Source organism: Neophocaena asiaeorientalis, unplaced genomic scaffold, assembly GCF_003031525.2.
Source record: "Neophocaena asiaeorientalis asiaeorientalis breed wild unplaced genomic scaffold, Neophocaena_asiaeorientalis_V1.1 scaffold798, whole genome shotgun sequence".
Lineage (NCBI taxonomy): Eukaryota > Metazoa > Chordata > Mammalia > Artiodactyla > Phocoenidae > Neophocaena > Neophocaena asiaeorientalis.
This window is the reverse complement of record NW_020173042.1, coordinates 2,304,994-2,325,361: the sequence shown is the minus strand read 5'-3', so window position 1 is coordinate 2,325,361 and position 20,368 is coordinate 2,304,994. Positions and strand designations below refer to the sequence as shown.

Here is a 20,368-nt window from a genome sequence, read left to right as displayed (position 1 = left end):
TGGTCAAAAAATATAAACAGGCCGATTGGTGGGAAAAATAAATCCAAGTGGCTTATGAACATATACAAAGATACTTAATCTCACTCATGATTAAGTATCTTTACTTATCTTTACTTAATTTGGATTAATGAAATCCAAATTAAAACAAAATTTCATTTTTCAAATAAAGTATAGCAAGATTTTAAAGAATATTATATGTGCTGCATTGATCAGGGTGTGGGGAAAAAAGATTTATATCTTATTGAATTGGAGGTACTATGTCACTGGAGGGAGATTTGTAATACAATCAAAATTAAAAATACATCCCTGACTCAACAAGATCATGTGTATAAAGCTATTCATTATGGAAACTTAAATGATCATTAGATCAAAAAACGGTAACTATTATTACATTTGACTTAAGCTATATATAAATGTGCTTGGTGCTTTTGCAGAAAAGCAGAATTTGGATCATCTGCAGGCAAAGAGCATGTCAGAAAAGAGAAGATGATAATGTTTTTTGGACTTGAATAATGTCTGTGTCGGTCACAGAAGAGAACAAAAGACACAAAAGATAATAAAAAGATTAGGTATCAGAGATTAAACAAATTAATCATGCAACCTTAGCATAAGGATGAAAAACCGGGTCTGCTCAGAACTAATTAAGATGTAATTGTAACAGCTGGAAGGATTATTTTAAGTGCTTGCAGGTGGTAAAGAAAACCAACTACCAGCTTGTAATTATGATGGAAATGGAATAGATATATGCAGTTTTTAAATGTTCATCTTATCTATAATTCTTTCACACGTGAAGATATAAAAATATTTTATCCTCAGATGGCAGAAAAAAAATGTGGAACATAGATAAGAAATCAAGTCACTAAAAATCACAGCAATAGAGAAACGGGTGCCTTTAGAAAGCAAACCCACGATTTCCAGTGGTAAAGCGTCTGATGTGGCACGCAGAGCCCTTAGTTCTTAGCTCACGGTACCTGGGCAGACTGCATATTCTGGAATCTAACTGGGGCATGTGCTTGCTGCACCGAGTGATCCCAGGCACCGGGTTCCATTCAGTTCCCAATTTGTTTGGGATGAGAGCCACATTGCTGAGAGCTGGTTTTTCCAACTGCTCTGTGACCCTGAGTGAATCCACCGGACGAGTCTGGGTTTGGATTCCCGAATTCCTGACAATTCTCAGAGGACTATTTTCCACTCAGTGCTTCTGGATTTTCCATGTCCTGCCCACTTTCCTCTCAGAAGGGGCTCTGAGAGTTCCTGGTCCAGAGCCTCTCAGTATCAGAGGCAGGTTAGCTTTAGGCAGGGAGCCAGAATCTCTAGGTTCCAGTAACTCCTTATAATCTTTAAAACGAGGAGATTCCTTGGGAAATGAAATCTTACATCTTAAAGTGCCTTGTCTATCTTAATGCTATTAAAAAAACCCCTAGGATGTGGCCTCTGGTCTGATGTATTCTGTATTCAATATCATGAATGTGATTAAAAAACAAACCAACCCTAAGACTTAATATGAATGCCTCACAAAACAGCTTGGTATACAGTTAGGAGCTGTTCCTTAGTGCAGAAATGTACGGCATCAGATTCTTATTTTCTTTCTGGTGTTTGTTTTGTTTCTAAATTTTACAGAAAGTGCGTTGCCATTTGTAGTCGTCTCTCTGCTGGCAAATCCTTGCCATTCCAAGGAAATAAGCTTCCCTGAATCTGACAAAGAAAAACAGAGCCCATAATTCTGAGAGGCAAATCACAGCAATTGTCTGGTGCTCTGTGACCTTTAAATAAACCAGAACTCAGGGCCAGGGATTGCCCTTTCTACCTTGTAACTACTGTTCTAAAAGGACCATAATGATGTGGTTAAACAGGCCGTACCTATTATCCAGAAGCAGAAAAAATTAGGCAGAAAAAGAATTGACTACATGTTTCTAATAGAGCAGAATGGGTTTAAGTCAAATCAACATAATTTTACCATTTCCCCCGATAAAAAATGCACTCTCCCAGCTCCATGCCAGGACCTTGTGTTTGTGATCATTCTGACATACTGTCCACCGTTTGCCAAACTCCAATCACATAGGAACTACTGTCGTATCTTTTTGCCATATCCATGGAAACGTAATTATTATTTATTTACTTATTCTCACTAAATTGACCTGATTTCTTCTTCTTTTTTTTTTTTTTTTTTGCGGTACGCAGGCCTCTCACTGTTGTGGCCTCTCCCATTGCGGAGCACAGGCTCCGGACACGCAGGCCCAGCAGCCATGGCTCACGGGCCCAGCTGCTCTGCGGCATGTGGGATCCTCCCGGACTGGGGCACGAACCCGTGCCCCCTGCATCAGCAGGCGGACTCCCAACCACTGTGCCACCAGGGAAGCCCTGACCTGATTTCTTATTTAAACAAATGCAGTGATAAAACTTTATAACCCTACTGAGTAATTCTATGGCCTGTCAAGGTTTTAAACAGAAGCCTGCTCTCTATTAAAGGGTGAATAGCATGGGTGAGAGAGCTGTTAAATGCATGCCAGGACCACATGGAGACTTTCTCTTTAACAAAATGAGAAAGACTGAAAAAGAAATGAACAGGAAATAACTTGATATTATGCCACGTGACGATATGTCTATTTTCTTCCCATAATGATCTGATGACCCCCTATCAAGGCCACCATGTTTCAGGGCTCCAGGAGCCATAGACTGCAATGCAAATGGAATCCTCTGGAGTTGTGCAGTACACAGCCTGACCAACTGTAAATGTCCCCCGCTTTGGAAAACGGTGATGGAGCCCAAAGGGCATTAGAGAGTTAATGAGCAGCTCAGTCAGTGGTGTTCCAGAAGAGAAAAGGAATCTTATCACAGGAAGCCAGCATACCTTGGAATCCATTTTCTGTCTTTATCATGTGATATCTTCTAAGATATAAGAAAGAAATACAAGGGAGCAGAAAGAACACAAGACCTCAGGGTAGATGTCTGGAATTCTAACTTCCAGGTCTCTGCAAAGCAAATACTCCAGTGTGAGTATGAAGTAAGTAGCCCTTGGTTGATTGCTAAGTTCCCGCTAATACTAAAACCATAGACTTCCTATCTTCACTGCAAGGGGCCTGCCTGATTTTAAAATAAATGCACATACTTCATTTTAAAGCAGCATTTCCTTCCTGATATCCTTTCAAATTAAGCTTGCAGCTGATTAAAAAAACTGATTAATAATTTGACATCTTCCTCAAACTGAAGCTCCTTCCTGGGGCGTAACAACTTCAATAAAGATGCATTTTCATGGAGGCCCCGAGTCCGGCCCCGCACTGTGGATCTCTTGTTTGTTTGTCTGCTTCAAGTCTGTTTTTCCAGGCAGACTAGCTCTATTCAAGTTCAGAGAAAACTCCTCTATCTCCCTGAGCTTCCTCATGAAATGGTCAGAGGAACCCAACCTTTGGCAAGCTTACTGCTATAGCCTTTCAATTTGGGATTTCACCACCTAAAGGCTTCATTGTTTTTCATAAACTGGTTTTTGGGTATTTACTTTTCTTTTTTTTTAGTAACCTTACTTCAAAGCGTTTACCAAAGGGGCCATTAGTAAGCTTCTCTCTTATTTAGTGAGTGATTCTCCATCTTGGCTACACATTAGAATCACCTGGGGAGGTTGTACATCTCTGGACATCTCAACCCCAGTGTCTGACTTAATTGGTCAGGGGTGCAGCCTGGATATTGGGGCTTTTAAAAGCTCCCTAGGTAATCTGAAAGTGCATCTGAGATTGAGAGGAGTGCTTTCAGGCTTGATGGGCACATGATGGGCACAGGGGAATCTTGCTGAGATGCAGGTGCCGATTCAGTGGGTCTGGGGCCTGTGATTTGCATTTCTAACAAGCTTGCAGGCGATACTCACACTGCTGGTCGAGGATCACACTTCCCAAGGCACCAGATGAAACAGATCTCCTTCCAAATGTCCTCTATTCAAACCAGGACTAATGAGCTCTCACCTTTATTTTCTTCCCTCAGGTACCTACACAGACTCAAGTAACGTGATTTATAGCTAGAAATGGCATTTTTGTGTATGCTCTGTTGTTTTGTTTCTGAATATCTGATAGTGAGGATCCTCAGTCATACTAGAAAGATTATCTAAGAAAGCAAAACCCCCAAATCAAAATTCAGAATGATGAACTTAGGCTCACAGAAACTAGGGTGCAATTGCTGATGTGGGGACCCACTAAGAACCCCAGAGCTGGGATGAAGATTACTTTAAACTGATGACATTTGGGATTCAACAGATGCAGAAAGAAATCTTTTTGGAACTTCCTTATCTGACTAAACATAGAAACTTCTGAGAAATGAGACCATAAATCCCCTTTTCTCTAGGAGGCTTTTAGGTCCCAGGAAAGAGGCCAAGAGCAAAGCTACCCTAAATCACCCTTTGCAGGGGAGTTTTAAGGCCTTGAAGAAGACAAAGACCATTCACACAGGCATGAACAAACATAATCATAAACTTCCTTATCTCCTGTTTCTTCTTTTAGAAACCCATTTGTCCTTCCCAGAGGCCTTTTATCCTCTCTTTTTTTCTCTACTAAGAAAAGTATATAAGCCTCTAACTTTTACCACTACTGAGCTACTGCTTTTGTAAGCTTCCATATGCATGCAAATAAACTTCTTCTCCTGTTATCTGCCTGTTATGAGTTTAATTTGCAGGCCCCCATGGCCTGAACTTAAGCGCCTAGAGGAAAGGTTTTTCCTCCTAGACACTAAGCCACTGGAGGCTGATATTAAGTAACCTTCCCTTATGTCTATTTCTTTCTTTGTTCCCTGTTCATCCCCCAACCCCCATTCTCTCTCATTTTCCCATTCACCTAAAAGAAAAAAAACAAAAACAAAAACCATGTTATCTAACTGGACAGCTACATGTAAAAGAATGAAATTAGAACACTCCCTAACACCATACACAAAAATAAACTCAAAATGGATTAAAGACCTAAATGTAAGGCCAGATACTATGAAACCCTCAGAGGAAAACAGAGGCATAAAAAAAAAACATGTTATCTAAACAAGCCTTCTATGTCATAGCTCATAAGCTCTTTTCTGTTCTTTTAATAAAGTTCGTGAGACAGATACACATTTCTTTATAAGCATTTACCGGTTATGAAAATTAACTTGGAATTCCAATCATGGAATAAATTATGATGATGAGATTGATAGAGCAACTGGTCAACACCAGGTAAGAACTTGCTGTCCAAGTACAAGTGGAAATTTTCTGTAAATGGACCTATGTTATATAGTACAGGCTTACCATAATACCTGGATTGTAGACTTCTGATTTGAACATTGAATAATAACAGAATGTTCCCTATATACATTATTACATCAGTCAAAGGAATGAAATTGTCATGTATAAAGCATGATTTTTAAAAAATAAATGAACTCAAACTTTGGCCCATACACCTGTGTCTCACAGACCATCAAGCAAATAAATAATTTGCTAATTAAGGCAGAATGAATGTGAACCCCTATTGGCCCAAAGTAGCATCTAGAGGCTTTTGAAACTGATTTCTTGGCAGCGGACTTGGACCACACACGTTGATGGCCTCAAGCAGTGAGAACCTCTAACAGTAACCTGCCTATTTCAAAGATTAGGCTTTGTTTCCATCCACCCCGGCATCCAGAGGAATCTATCTGAGAAATCTCTGTTCCTCTGCAGCCCTGGAAGTGCTTTTTCTTGCCTCCTAACTTCACTCCTACTTCTTTCAGCACTAGGACTGCCTTCCTTTGTTCAAGCCATCTCATGAGGAAAAACCAGCCCGCTGTGTCATCCTCACAACTTCGTAAAAGGCAGTTTTTATAAGTACCCTGGGCACACGTCATCACCCTCATCACGCTATAGGACCCCATGTGTGAGGAATGAAGAGGATTCTTTAGTCTGTAAATTGGCTCTTCTGACAATGGGGCAATTTCGGCTTCTTTTCGGAGCTTCACAAAGCTTTGCAGGCAAATCCTGGCAAGAATTCACGATGACAAAGCTTCACGGAAGCTGGTAAATCCTGTGTTCGGGGCTGGAATATATGTAAAGCAATCAAGCACACGGCGTTTCCACGATGAACTGTTACTAACTAGAAGTTAGGGTCGGGGAGGATCTGGGAGCCTTTACTACTGGACATTCAAACATCATAGCAAACTGTGTTGAATATAATAATAACCACTTTGTTAGTATTATTGCAGCTAAACGTTTGTACAGCTTGCTCCACGTCTGTGACTGTGCTGAGTTTTAAATCCATCGTCTTGCGTGGAATTCTGAGTTAGGTCTTACTATCTCCGTTTCAGAGGTGGGGAAACTGAGGAATGAGATTAAGACACTTGCTGGGGAGAGGCAGTGATGGTATCGAACCCAGGGCTCCCCCCTCGTCCCCTTCCTGTCTTTGGCATCAGCAAAGTCACACGTTGCTTTGGAGATCCATCGGATGGTAGGTTTGGAGGTGTTTTAGAGATCACGCCCCACTTCATACCTTGTGGGTGAAAAAACAAAGGCTTGGAGAGGTTACCCGAGTAGCCTGATGTCAGTCTGGGTAGCGTGAGGTGGGGGGACTTACAGGCTCCCCACCACTCAGGGTCCTGTGGACACTGAATCTGCAGCCAGTTACTTTCGCAGCCAACAGCTGCATCCTTTTAGCGCTGTGAGTTCAAATAACAAGTCTTATCACCTGCAGAAGTGGAGCTAAATCCACTGAGCTTTCTAAGCCTAAATGCACCAATAAAACCTGGAAGGCTATGGGATTATATGTACAAATACAGTGTCGGGAGATGAATCTCTGTATGGTTTTAGGTAATCTTTTGATATCAGAACTTGGACAGTGGGGCTGCTAGGCAGCTGAGTCACAAAGGCAAAAGTGAGTAATTGATCTGATCAGATCATCCGACAGTCACATTGCAGACACTGGTTAAGGTATCTCATCATTTCACCTAAGTACAGAAGAGTCAATAATGCCTATACTCCTTCCCTTCGACCTATTTACTTCTGGCCCTGAGCACAAATACGGTTGTACCTTTTGAGCCCTTGATGTGCTAAGAACTCTGCGCTCACACATTCCTTCGTTCCCTTAATCCTCCAACTACATCACCAGCGACGGTCTGCTATTAACTCCACTTTACAGGTGAGGAAAATGAGGTGTAAAGAAATAAAGCATCCCAGCCAAGACACTGCTTTAGACTTTACCTGAATCCAGGTGGTCTAAGTGCCAGGGGTCGGTGGCAGACGACATGGGTGCGAGGGTGAGCGGGGAGGCCCCGCAGTTGGACTCCACCAGCTCGCCCTGGGTGTGCACGCGAGCTGAGGCGTTTGTTTGCCTCAAGGCTGCCTTGAGAGGGGCGATCTGGTTGAATTGGACTCTGGAGAGGCACCCAGTGAATCCCGGGGTGTTGTACTTGTGAATCTCTTGGTCAATCTTCCCTGTTTCTAAAAGAAAAAGAGAAAAAGTAAAGATCGTATCCCACTTACCATATCACCGCTGTAATATACAACTCCCCTTTGAATGTTTGTCTTCAAATCTTCCTCTTACGTTTCAGTTTAAGATATTGTGCTCTTGTAGATGAAAAATTAATGACCTGATAAGGCTTTAGGGCTGGAGGCTTCACTTTATAATCAAATTTTTTTTTTTTGTGCGGTACGCGGGCCTCTCACTGCTGCGGCCCCTCCCTCCGCGGAGCACAGGCTCCTGACGCGCAGGCTCAGCGGCCATGGCTCACGGGCCCAGCCTCTCCGCGGCACTTGGGATCTTCCCGGACCGGGGCACGAACCCACATCCCCTGCACCAGCAGGCGGACTCCCAACCACTGCACCACCAGGGAAGCCCTGGACGCCTCACTTTAAAAGAGCCTTCTGTGTTGCTAGAGAACATGGTGAGGAGAGTAAGACTATACTTGGGAAAATGAAACACATGCCTAATCACCTTCCAGCTACGTGAGATACTGCCGACACTAACAACACTCGCTTGGTCCTGACTGACTTTTCTCCCCTTTTCTGATGCTTCAGTGACCCTCATATATATTGAACAGCCCTCCCAGCCCTCCTGGTAGATTATGGTTTCATTTGGTGCCTCTTATTTTCTTCTTTAGAATTCTTTATTTAAAAAAGAAAAGAGAAGAAAAGAAAAAGCGTTCCCATAGCCTATAGTGGGGCATTTCCTTTCTTTAGAATCCAATCCCCTGGGAATTCTGGGGTTTCCAGAATCTCAGCTAGCATCAGATGGGCATTTTGGAAGTCAGGAAACTTTCCCAACTCAGTCACAAACATACATATGCATTTAAGAATCACCACCCGCCCCAAACCTGTAGTCAGCATCTTGTTCCTAACTAACATTTAAATCAGTGGTGAGTCTGGGTGGAGGCATTCCCAAATCACTGTTTCGATTACTATAAACACACATTGTCATACCAGTCACATCAGCAAAAGCAAGTGTCTTCGTGACCGTAGCCCTGGGTTTTAGAATCTACCTGGCACAAACGACTGTTGGAGGAGTCCTAGACCCTCCTGATGCATGGCTCTCGCCAGTGTGGCTCCTGTACCAGCAGCAGCAGTGTCACCTGGGAAAGCGTTAGAAACGCATGGGGCGGGGCCCAGCAATCTGTGTGCTTCAAACCCTCCAGGTGGTCCCGACACCGCTAAGGTTTGAGAGCTACTGCTACAGGCAATGATGGTCCCGACACCGCTAAGGTTTGAGAGCTACTGCTACAGGCAATGATGGTGCAGGGCTACAAACTCAGGGGCTGGGCAAATGGCACTCCAGAGAAGAGCACAGCACTTGTATTCTGGGTGGGAGATTATGTTAACATGACCGTGACCTTGTAAACACAAGGACGAGGTTGTGAAACATTTACCCTTCCACTTGAACTGTGAAAAACAAAGACTTTGGGAAACGGGGCTAGCTACTTCTTTGAAAAGTTGGATTTTACCACCTTTTACACCTGGGGAATGAATACAGGTGAAATAGCCTTGTATAAAAATTTACTCGCCATTAATTAAAGAATAGATCAGTGGAGAAGGGAGCTTTTAGGCCTTGGGGGCAGAAGAAGTGAATGCCCTGGTTATTCATCACATTAAAAAAAATGTGTCATGACTGAGCTGTACTGGTTCCGTGTGAAGTTTGATTAACGGAGAGCTATGACAATGGGGATGATGAAGAATGGTAATCCCGGGGATTCTAATAGGGTCTTACTTAGACGAGTACATAAAGAAATTGTAATTGATGATTCTCCATATTTTTCTCCTGCAGTAAATTTCAGCCTGTGACTTTGAGCTAAAGCACATCCCATTTAGGATGGGGAGAATGGGAGGTAGGATGCACCTGCCACCAAGTACAAAAACCCTGCCGCCAGGATGTCTCCTGAGGCTTCCATGACGACCAGGAAGAGGCTCTGGTCCCACTGACACCTGCGCTGGCTTGTTCCCCTCTTCCTCCCTTGCCTTTTCCTCAATGACTGCAGGCTACTCAATGACTCATTCTTCGTCTCCTTGTCTAATATCAGAACCCCTTGTGCGTTCACCAGCTTGCCTTCCACGCACACACGTCCAGTATTTGGTTTCCATTCCCTCCCTCCAGTGATCTGCCTTCCCTCGAAACACCCTCAGACCAAGGAGACTCAGGATGACTGATCCCAGCATGGGGAGGCGGACCTCAGTTCTTTGCTGTCCGGAATTCCTCTCTGGCTTCACTGGCGGTAGAGGCACCAGAACAAATAGCCCCTTGGTGGCAGGAAGCTGGGGACACCTCAGCTCCATCAGCTGCCCGTAAAAGGAGAGTCCTTTTTAGCCTGTCTAGCTTTGGGGGAGGGCTCCACAAGGAAGCTTCTGGGGCTGGTGGCTACTGCCATCTCGTGGGACTTCAGGTCAGGTCAGTTCGATTCAATTCACTTCACCTCAGAAACTGGGTGCGTGCAGCAGTATTAGGAAGGTAGACAAATACAGGGGTTTACCCTGAGCAGCTCACAGCCTCGCTAGGAAACAAGCATACGAACAACCAACTAACGTGACTGAACACAAGCTGTCCAGTAACAAGAGTTAGTATTTGTTGAACCCTTAAAATGTGCTGGTTGTCTTAGACAAACTGGATATTTAATTCCTAGAACAACCCTCGGAGGCGCAAGCATTATCATCCCTCTGTAATATGTGAGGAAATGAGGCTTAAGACACGTCGGCTGTTGAGGCCAGGCAGACTGACCCCAGGCCTCCTAACCCCTACAATGTTCCTAGCTAAGAAACAAAACTTACGTTTGGTAAACTATTATTTTTTAAAAATTAATTAATCAGTTAATTTTGGCTGCACCAGGTCTTAGTTGAGGCATGTGGACTTCTTAGTTGCAGCATGCATGCGGGATCTAGTTCCCCAACCAGGGATTGAACCCAGGCCCCCTGCATTGGCAGCGCGGAGTCTTACCCACCGGACCGCCAGGGAAGTCCCCTGGTAAAATTATTAAAGTCTATGGTAAACCAGGGAAGTAGGTTTGCATGGGGTTCTGGAAAGCACTTCAGGAGGGGTAACACTACAACTAGGTTTTTTTTTTTTTTTTTGGTAAGAACACTTAACCTAAGATTTACCCTCTTAACAAATGTTTACATAACAAACACAGTGTATTGTTAACTACAGACACTCTGGGACTTATTCTTCTTGCATAAGGGAAAGTTTGTACCTTTCACCCATGCCCCCCAATGCCCCTCCCCCCAGCCCCTAGAAACCATGATTCTACTCTCAGCTTCTATGAGTTTGATGATTTTAGGTGCGTGACATAAGTGGGATCGCGTAGTATTTATTCTTCTGTGTCTGGTTTATTTCACTTAGCGTAATGTCCTCCAAGTTCATCCATGTTGTAGCAAATGTCAGGATTTCCTTCTTTCTTAAGGCTGAATAATATTCCATTGTATGTGTATACTATATTTCTTTATCCATTCACCTGTCGATGGACATTTAGGCTGTTTCCATGTCTTGGCTGTTGTAAATAATGCTGCAGTGAACATGGGAGTGCAGATACCTCTTTGAGATCTTGATTTCAATTATTTGGTGTACGTACCCAGAAGTGGAGTTGCTGGATCACACGGCAGTTCTATTTTTAATAATTTTTTGAAAAACTTCCATACAGTTTTCCACAGTGGCTACACCATTCCACATTCCCACCAATTTCTCCACATCATCACCAAGGCTTGTTGGCTTTCGTAGAACTAGGTTTTGAGGATGAAAGGAAAGAGAACTCCAGGCTGAGTTTGTCATGAGGTTTTTGTGGGAGTCAGACGGGGTCAGAGCTCAAGGCCAGATTGGGAAGGGCCTTGAACACCATGTTAAGATGTCTGTATTTCAGTAGGAAACTTAAAGTGCTTAAATATAAGCTGCGGGGGATGACTGCGGGAACCGTATTGGAAAGCTAATTCTAGAGGAGCACAGCAATTTGCTCTGAGCAGGCGACCTCATTGGCCCCTCAGGGCCCTGCAAGCTACCTGGGTGAAGAGAGGGAGGGATTCTTCTTTTTGCTGAAGGGCTGAGGCAGAGTTAAGCTGTGGATAAAGCGACGTGTTCATCACCAGCATCCTCTTGTCTTTTGCGCAGCCATTGTAGAATCTATAGAGAGTCCGTTTTGAGTTTGGTTCCTCTGCTAGAGATTTGGGTAGGAAACTTCTGACTCCGGCTGCATCTCATACGGTCCCTGACATAGTTTTCTAAACTTTAAGTCGGGCCGGCTTTCCAATCACACCACAGAAAATGAACAGTTTCAAAGCTGTATTTATCTGAGGGCTCCCAATTTAATGTGGGGTCCCCCTTTCTTAAAGAGCTGTCCTCCCATGAGTGTTTCCCCCTGAAGTGACCCTCAAAGAGGGATTACAGACACAAGGCAGATGGCCAGAGTGGAGCCCCCAGGAAGGGGGTTCTGATGGGGACCACGGACCAGAGGAACGGCGGGAAGCAGGGGCTCTGAGGCTCCCGCCGTGGCGGGGGTCGCCGTGAGCGTTGGTGGAAATGTCCGCCAAGTGGGCAGCGGCTGGGGGCTGGGCTGCAAGGACTGCCCTGGGGGCTGAACTGCTGCACTTTTCCCTTCTTGTTCACTCAGCTCACGCTCTTCCTTACCCCAGTGTTTCGACTGCTGTTCCTTTCCTGAAAGGCGGCTAGGTCACAGAAACAAGGGTCCTGATGCCCAGGAGAGCAGACAGTTCCAAACCTGGACAGTGTTCCAGATCCAGCTGATGTGCCCCTAAAGACTCTTGGCTGAGACCCATTCCCTGGGGACCACAAATGCAATAGACACTCTGGTCTCTTCAGGGCCAGATGGTTCCAACTCTGGACCATGTGATAATAATAATATTACAAGCTTCCACGATAAACCAAAATTGGTACATGTGTGAGGTACTGTGTTTAGTACACTTTATGCAGTATTTCCCTGTTTCCTAACAACCCTCTGAGCTAAAAAGGATTATCCCCACTTCACAGATGGGAAAACTGAGGCTTAGAGGAGTTAATAACTGGATGAACATTTATGTTTCATAAAAAAAACAGAGAAGTCAAATGTTTTGTATTCTCAATTTCTCTCTGAAAAACAGACTATATTATGTTGCTTTTATATTCATTTGGATTTTTGGCATTTCTATTCAGGGACTCTTCATAAAAATGGCACAGTGAGGTTTCGTTTTGTTTTTAAAAAATTTAAATGTCTATCAGAGTCTGCTTTAAGACCATGTTTCATTAGTGACCGAGCCAATAATAAAGATTTTTAAAAATGCTGTGAACTGATGTCAAAGCTTTGCCAGCATCAGCTAAAGCACCAGCAAGTGCTGTAAACACTTGAGTGCAATAAAAATCTATACTTCTTAAGAACATCTAACAAATAACGGTAAAGCTATCAGTTTAGTGCATTTGAGCTCATTAAAAGTAAATTACGTTAATCTGTAAAGTTGATTGCACTGATCTCATCCTGAAACCTCATATTAAGATACGATTTACTGTAAGAAACTACGTTCTGTGTGGAGATGTCCTGGCTGAGGTGTAATCTGGGGAAAGCCTGCTCTAAAGCATGCAGATTTCAGAAACGCAGGGCAGTCACTTCTGAAATTAAATTCTCAAGCTGTCATTAGTACTTTAGTGTCTTACATTCATAGTGATATGGGTTATAGAAAATAGCCCACTTAAAATACTGATGCAATTCCGGGTGAAAGCTTAAAATGAAATGCTCATGACAATCCTTTTAAGGAGGATGCAGCAATGCATTAGCATGCTTTCCGGGCTCATTTTACTAAATCGCTGAATACCCAGTGACAGGCAGGGGTGTTGTGAGAAATGAAAAGAGAAAAGAGCACTTGAGCAAGGAACATGGGGAGAAGGAAGCCAGCCCGGTCGAGGACCCCATTGTGCCAGGGCCTTGTGGACACCCAGGAGCCTCTTCAGCGACCGGGCAGACACTGAGATGCTGACTCACGAAGACATTTCTCATTTCCCTTTGAGACTACTCAAACTCATCGATACAGTCTTCTTGTGTGTCCCATAGGATCTATTCAGCAGCTGATTTTTATGTTTCATACTTCTTAGAATATTCTATCAATATTCCTTTCTTGGGGGAATGTGATATTATGAAATATGAAATTTCACCATAAACTTAACTTCTTACTATTTATGAAACAGAGCCAAGAGATCTTAGAATGTCAATGAGACCTGAGCTAAGACTTTCTGTGCCACCAGGGAAGCCCTGAGCTAAGACTTTTTATAAGGCTCTATTGCGTGCCCCTCACTGTGCCAGGGGCTGGGGGATTCAGCCTCTTAGAATTTGTAGGATCAGAATGGGATGGCAGACCTCACCTTTGCTCAGGAGAGACCACGGGCACAACTGGCCCAAAGCATCGCCCCTCCTCTGTTCCTGCCCTCAGCTCTCCGGTAGAGTATGTCCCACCAGTGGCACTGGAGGCGGCTGCAGGTTATTCACAGACTGGACATTAAATAACATCCAATCTCAGGGTGATGAAGTTATTTCCTTCTCAATTCTCTTTCAATCCTTCAAAGAAAGGGTCTCGGGTTGGGACTGGACTGTCTTTTCCACCACCTCAATACCTGCTATGTTCCCTTTTTAACAAAGAATGGACCTGGACTCTTCTGCAGGCATGAACTTCATATTATTTTCATAGAATATATGTTTTATCACTGCCTTATCATTACAGCAAGTGCTACTGGTATTTAATTTTATGGTCACATTACAATTTCCTCTGAACATAAACATTCTCCTTTTAGCATAGATTTATTTAAGTAAAAATGGTGAGTCCATCTAAAGAAAAGTATTAAGTAAATAACAGTAAAGGAGGTAACCAGAAATGGAAAATATGTAACTGAGGATGCAAAAAATTGTATCATCGGTCCTCAGATTACTCTTCTTTGGGGAATATTGTTGTGGAAGAACTTGGTCTGTCTCTGAACCCCTTGGTTTTCGGCCTTAGGGGCCTCTGTTCTATTCAGATGGAAATCCATCTTCCTCCCTAATAGCTGTGATTCTCCATCACTTTAGAACACAGGGGTGTCCAGCCCTTCAAAAGAAGAGCTCCGAATGGCTTCCTCCTAGGTCCTGCTCCCGGCTCTAACTACCTGGCCCAGGTGTGGTCATTTCCTCCCCATATGGGCCAGAAACCTGAACTTGTGCCTCTACTAGATTTGCAATGTTGCTCGTTCAGTCCCTGTGTTCCACGGAGTGTCTACAGTAGCACCTGGCCGGTGAGTGCATGCTGCCTACCCCGAAAAATGTACATTACATGTCTGTCATGCAGAGCCTGCTTGTGAGGGCGGGGCCGAGCGCACTGGAAGTTTTAGGCACAGCGACGCTCACTGGGGGCAGAGTCTGTCAGCCTCATTTGGTAAAGAGCTGTGAAATGTGGCCTTGAAAGAGGAAGGGGAAGTAGCAGATTTAGATCCCATAGATCATTATATATTTACTTCCAGAAGTACTATTACCTGGAAATCTGTCCATCTCACTGAAAATGCACTCATCTTTGAAAATACTGTCAGTGGCTCTTAAACTCACACATCTATTAATGCTGAATATCCATTGCTACATAGACCTCGGGCCTCCGGCATAGAGCAGGGGTTATGTGGGACCTAACGAGATGAGTAGGAGGTGGGTTTGAAATCACTGCCGGGCTGGAGATTTAAATACTTCTTGGAAAAGTAGACCGAAACGAGGTTGGTGAGTAGTCACCTGATGTAGACTCGAAAACATGACCAGGGTCCTGCTGGGCTGGCAACCATCCTAAGCTGCCACTCCCAGGGTTATTGCTGAGCATCTGAGCAGCTGATGTGGGTGAGGAGGGTGGCTACAAGCCTCCCATTTGGCCATAGTTGTGTGAACGGAGCCTGAATTTATTGTTCCCAGAATAAATAAATGGGAAGTAATCATAACCAAAAGAAACCAAAAAACAAACCAAAAAACAAAGAAAACAAACCCCCAACCCCCCAAAAAAGCCAAGAGCATTCATCTAAAATAGCAAAACAAAACCCAATAAACCTCATTCTCCTCAATTCTAACATGAGCAAATGATAAACACTAGGCAGGGCCCTGAAATGTTGGAATCTCGGTTCAACGTCAGCTCCCGCTCTTACAGGCAAAATGTTCTGATCGGTGACGTCTTGCTGACCAGCTGTCTTTCGGAAGATGAACAACTAGAATTAAATCCATATACACAGCTGATGTATAAATTACTCTGACATTTTATTAATCCCTGAAAGAAGGACATTAATGAAATTTCATTGTATCTATTATATGCTTTTCTCTTTTATGAAGGAAGGCGGGACTAAAATATGCAGGTGTAATTTAAATAGCTCTTGACCTGTGACATATGCTAACTCAATTACAAAGCGGCAAGCTGCTGGGAGAAGCAGAATCTTCTTGTCCTTCTACATTGTCTGCGCTGTGTTTTAATTTGTAAATCCTTCCCCAAGGACTGAGAAAACAAGATTGTATTTTTTTCTGAAACATCAATAAAAAGAGATGTCTTAAATGTGAAGATGCTAGCTTATTATACTGTTTTGCAAAAAGAAAGTATTACACTTTTATTTGTATAAACCGATCACAGTACCTGAGCTTTTGGGGATATATCTATATATCTATATATAGATATAGGTTAAAACTGTCATCCCCATTCCTAAAATCTAGTCTGAAAACTGCAAACTTATTAAGATTGCTGGATAATATACTATAGTTGTGATTTCTATACAAAGGGAAGGATATGATCCCTGTTAAAAAACAAAAGACCCAAGATGGAGTCATTTATGCTAAGCTCCAGGTCACCACACTGAGACTTAATCACAGTTTCGGCTCTCCCAGCAATGAAACCTTAAACCAGCCCATCAGGAACCACCTGATCAGCACTAGTGAGGTAATCTGTCTGACTGACCCCTGACATCCCCTCAAGGAAAGTAACTTTGAAATAACCAGCCTGTCTTTTTGCCAGTATAACTTCAGTGTTCCCATTCCTTTCTGCCTATCAAAAGACTTTCATTTTGAACAGATCCTTGGAGCTTCTTTTTATCTGCTAGATTGGATGTTGCCTGGTTCAAATCAATTTTTGCTCCAAAAAAACTCTTAAAATTTTTAATATGCCTCAGTTTATCTTTTAAGATCCCTTAGCTGTTTCCAAAACAACAGACATTTGGCACCATAAAGAGTTCACACAACTGAAATATGGATTTCCCTCTTTTCCCTGAATGTTTCAAGTTGTCAGACACGAGACAGAAAGCCTGGCTCCCCTCTTCTGCAGCCTCAGGTGCCCTGCTTACTCGCATGATTTTTCAGGGCGAAGACTACCAGGGTCTGCTGAAAGTGGCAAGACCTTTCAGAAAAACGGATGTAGCCATCAGTCAAACCGCAGAGCTGGGTGCTGTGATTTACTTCATTAGAAATGCAGGTTGGATTTTACCTCTCAGAGTCTTAGTAAGTATAAGCTACGTGCCCCACCTGTTTGCTATTGAAGAACAGAACACACATGTATGGTCTGAATGTCTCATGAGCTGCAAGTGACAAACCTGATTCTTACACACTGGGTTTTATTCCACTTTTCCTTTTGCATTTTAACTTGTAAGCAGCAGAAATAGAATCCTGTGTACAAAATGACCAAATTGTATGCCCTGCTTTTGCTAAAACTTTTTTTTTATTATTTATTTTTAAGGCTTTGGAAAGCCCTACTGAACTGTAACCAATACTATAAGGATACTGAGATTCAGCTCTTAAGTTTCTTCCTTAATTCTTCTCCCAATCATTGAAGAGTATTCAGCTAAGACCAGCCCATGGTCAGTTGAAGCTAACTCCCTGGGAAGCAGGGGAATTTGGGGCAATGAGAAAAGGAGGAGAGAAGGGTGCTGACCTCATACACGTCACGAGCAGCATAAAGAAGTACAGGCTAGGAAAAGCATAGGAATATTTTGAAAAACAAAATCTGTAATTTCCAAATAATGTCAAATTGAATGATTCAGTAAAATAAAAAGTGGTCTCCTCCCTTAGTTCTCACCTGTATTGTAATTCTTACCCCAGAAGGCCACTAAAACTATCTTACCGAAGAAAAAAAAATCCTTCAAGGATTAAGATTGCGGGACAGCATAAACGGGAAAGCATTACGAAACAGACCCTGGGGCGGGGGTGGAACGCACTGAAGTTCCCAGGACAAGGAAAGTGCACTGGTGGGGGGGTGTCCCCTCAATTCGCTCACCACGTTGTATAATTAACATAAGAATTCACATCTTGGGGCCCTGACTTATGAAATGCTGTCCAGAAGACAGAGCCTGAAGGCTTTGAGGCTGAAGCCCAAACTAGACTGGACCAGCACACGAATCTGAACACTACAACTGAAACCACCCTGGACGCCACGGTGTCCAGACCTGGCTGCCTGGAGCCCAGATGTGGCCTGGCGGGCGTGGGCATATCCAAGTGCGTTTCTCCCTCAGCACCTTTTTCTCTCCTGTTCCTCTAAACCCAACTCCCCTATTGTCAGCTTGGAGTAACAGCCCACTAGGTTGGGGAACAAGGGCAGAGGGATCTCATGACATTTTCATGGTCAAGGCAGATCTGCGTGGGCTCATGACAGTAAGAGTAGTATTTTAAAGGCAGATTTACGACAAGATGAACTGTGGGTAGAATCTGATCAATGGTGGATGTTAGCTTCAGGGGAGAATTTTAGGGGTAGGATTCCAGGCTAACATTTTATTACTATGGCAATTTGGATAAGGACATCCATGGCACACTGACTAATGTGTCACATGGCGTTTAGTGGAAAGGCCTATCTCTACATGAGATGACAGGATCATGAACCAAAGGGACCCTGAGGGGCTGAAATGATTGCCTGGATCCAACCAGAGAAGTGTAGCAGAAACAAGTACTTAATTTCTAGAGCTGGAAATACCGCCCTCCCCCCATCACCTTCAATGTCAAGTTGGACAGGACACACCTGATGGCAGCACACACCCACCCCCCTCCCTCCCCCACCCCAGCCCAAACAGGACGAGGGTATTTTCATTATAAGCGGTCTAGGAGTTAGGAGTGAGGTGGGGTCGAGTCAGGGAAACGATGGAGTGTAGATTCTAGTCTAGGAGGTGGTCTCTGACACTGTCCCTGCAGTGGTCAGAGTAAAGCCCAGAGGGTGGTGAGTTTAGGGCAGATCACTCTGAACCAGGCGGCAATAAGCCAGGGTGTGTACAGCGAGGCCACCACTCTTGAAAACACATTCTATGACAGACGAAGGGACTGCAGGTGTTACTACCCGGCTTTCAGATAATACATTGTAACTGATCAGATACTACAGGGTACCTGAAGACTTAGCCCGTGTGAATTGTCAGGTACTCCCCATGGCTCTAGTCTAAACTATTCAAAGTACAGGAGGTAAGAGAGGCCAGAGCTGATATGAGGAAGGTGCTGAGCCCGCATCTGTCCCTAATTTACCTAAATCAAATGACTTCAGTGACTCAGGTCGGGTTTAGCCGTCTGCTGATTTTCCCCTCTTCCTTTGAACAAAGGACAAGGGCCTCCTTCTGCAGTGTCTGTTCAGGGGCCTTCGTTTCAGCTCCGACGGTGAGAGCTGCATGTGCTTTGCCCAGCTGGGCACCTCCTCCTGTCCTGTTATTATCTCTTCTCTCCCAGCTGCCTGTACATGTGATGGCGCTTCTGTCTCCACTTCAGAAGGTGCAAATTACAGCGGCTGCAGCACCCTGAAGAAGATACATTTTCCCAGAACTGGTAGTCATTTTCTCTCAGAATCACGCTGCGGGCTTTGTTTCAGAGACGACTGGGGCTTAAAATATTTTATGGGGCAATTGCATTAATCTCTCTTCTGAAATATGTTATTGTGTGTCCTGGGTATCTTGGGAAAATGAACCTGCCTGGAAGAGCTGTTTTTCTAGATAACTGAGGATCTAACTCTTTTGGCATGAGCACACTGCAGTGTTTCTAACGGAATACGTGTCTAGAAGGCTTTCTTAACCCCAGGAGACTGACAGCAGGGCCACAGCTTTCATAGGTCCTAGGCACTTTTGCCTTCAAGGGCCTTTTCCTCCATAACAAAAAATAAATAAATCAAACCAGTATTGTAGGACCATGTTGATATAAAGATGAATATATTAATATAATATATTTAACCATTTTCTTCCTCCTAAAAGTTCATTTTTTCCTTCTGATTTTTTAAAAGAAATTCAAATATTTTCATGAGTCCCTGAAAAGTACTGTGGCCCCAGGAACTGTGACTACTGGGCCGAATGGGTATATCAGCCTCTGCAGAATACATTTGGTGACTTTTCTTGGTGGCTGGGAACACTGTTTTATCGTGTCATGGAGACAGCTGGTAGGTAGCCCTGGATTGTGCATTTTTGAATAAAGGTCTGAAGCTACCTTTCTTTTTGGTCATTGGCCTCTGTCTTATAAAGGTGGAGTAAGAACCTTTATACTGCACTCTATAGCATGGCTGCCTTCCTGCAGGAGTAACTAGAAATCACAAACCATTTGATGCTTGCTCCCTTCGGAAAATCATCTTTATCTCCACAAGCATTTTTTTTTTTTTTTTTTTTTTTTTTTTGCGGTACGCGGGCCTCTCCCTGTTGTGGCCTCTCCCGTTGCAGAGCACAGGCTCCGGACGCGCAGGCTCAGCGGCCACGGCTCACGGGCCCAGCCACTCCGCGGCATGTGGGATCTTCCCGGACCGGGGCACGAACCCGTGTCCCCTGAATTGGCAGGCGGACTCTCAACCACTGCGCCACCAGGGAAGCCCTCCACAAGCATTTTAAAAATCGTGAACTATTTAAAAAAATAAAAGACTCATTTTCTTCAAAAGATGACATTTCTTTAGCCATGATGCTATCTATTGTTTATATAACTTTTCAATGTTTGGTCTTGGGCAAGATTCCATGGAAAAATGATGCATTTAATT

General features: G+C 43.7%; 1 protein-coding gene across 1 annotated transcript in view; it reads right to left on the bottom strand.

Annotated features, from left to right (window-relative positions):
• CNTNAP2 (contactin associated protein 2) overlaps positions 1–20,368 on the bottom strand; it is a 2,003,631-nt gene that overhangs the window by 31,305 nt on the left and 1,951,958 nt on the right. Inside the window, exon 23 of the mRNA XM_024742848.1 lies at positions 7,169–7,408. Coding sequence (XP_024598616.1) covers positions 7,169–7,408 — 240 coding nt within the window. The remainder of the gene's footprint in view (positions 1–7,168; positions 7,409–20,368) is intronic.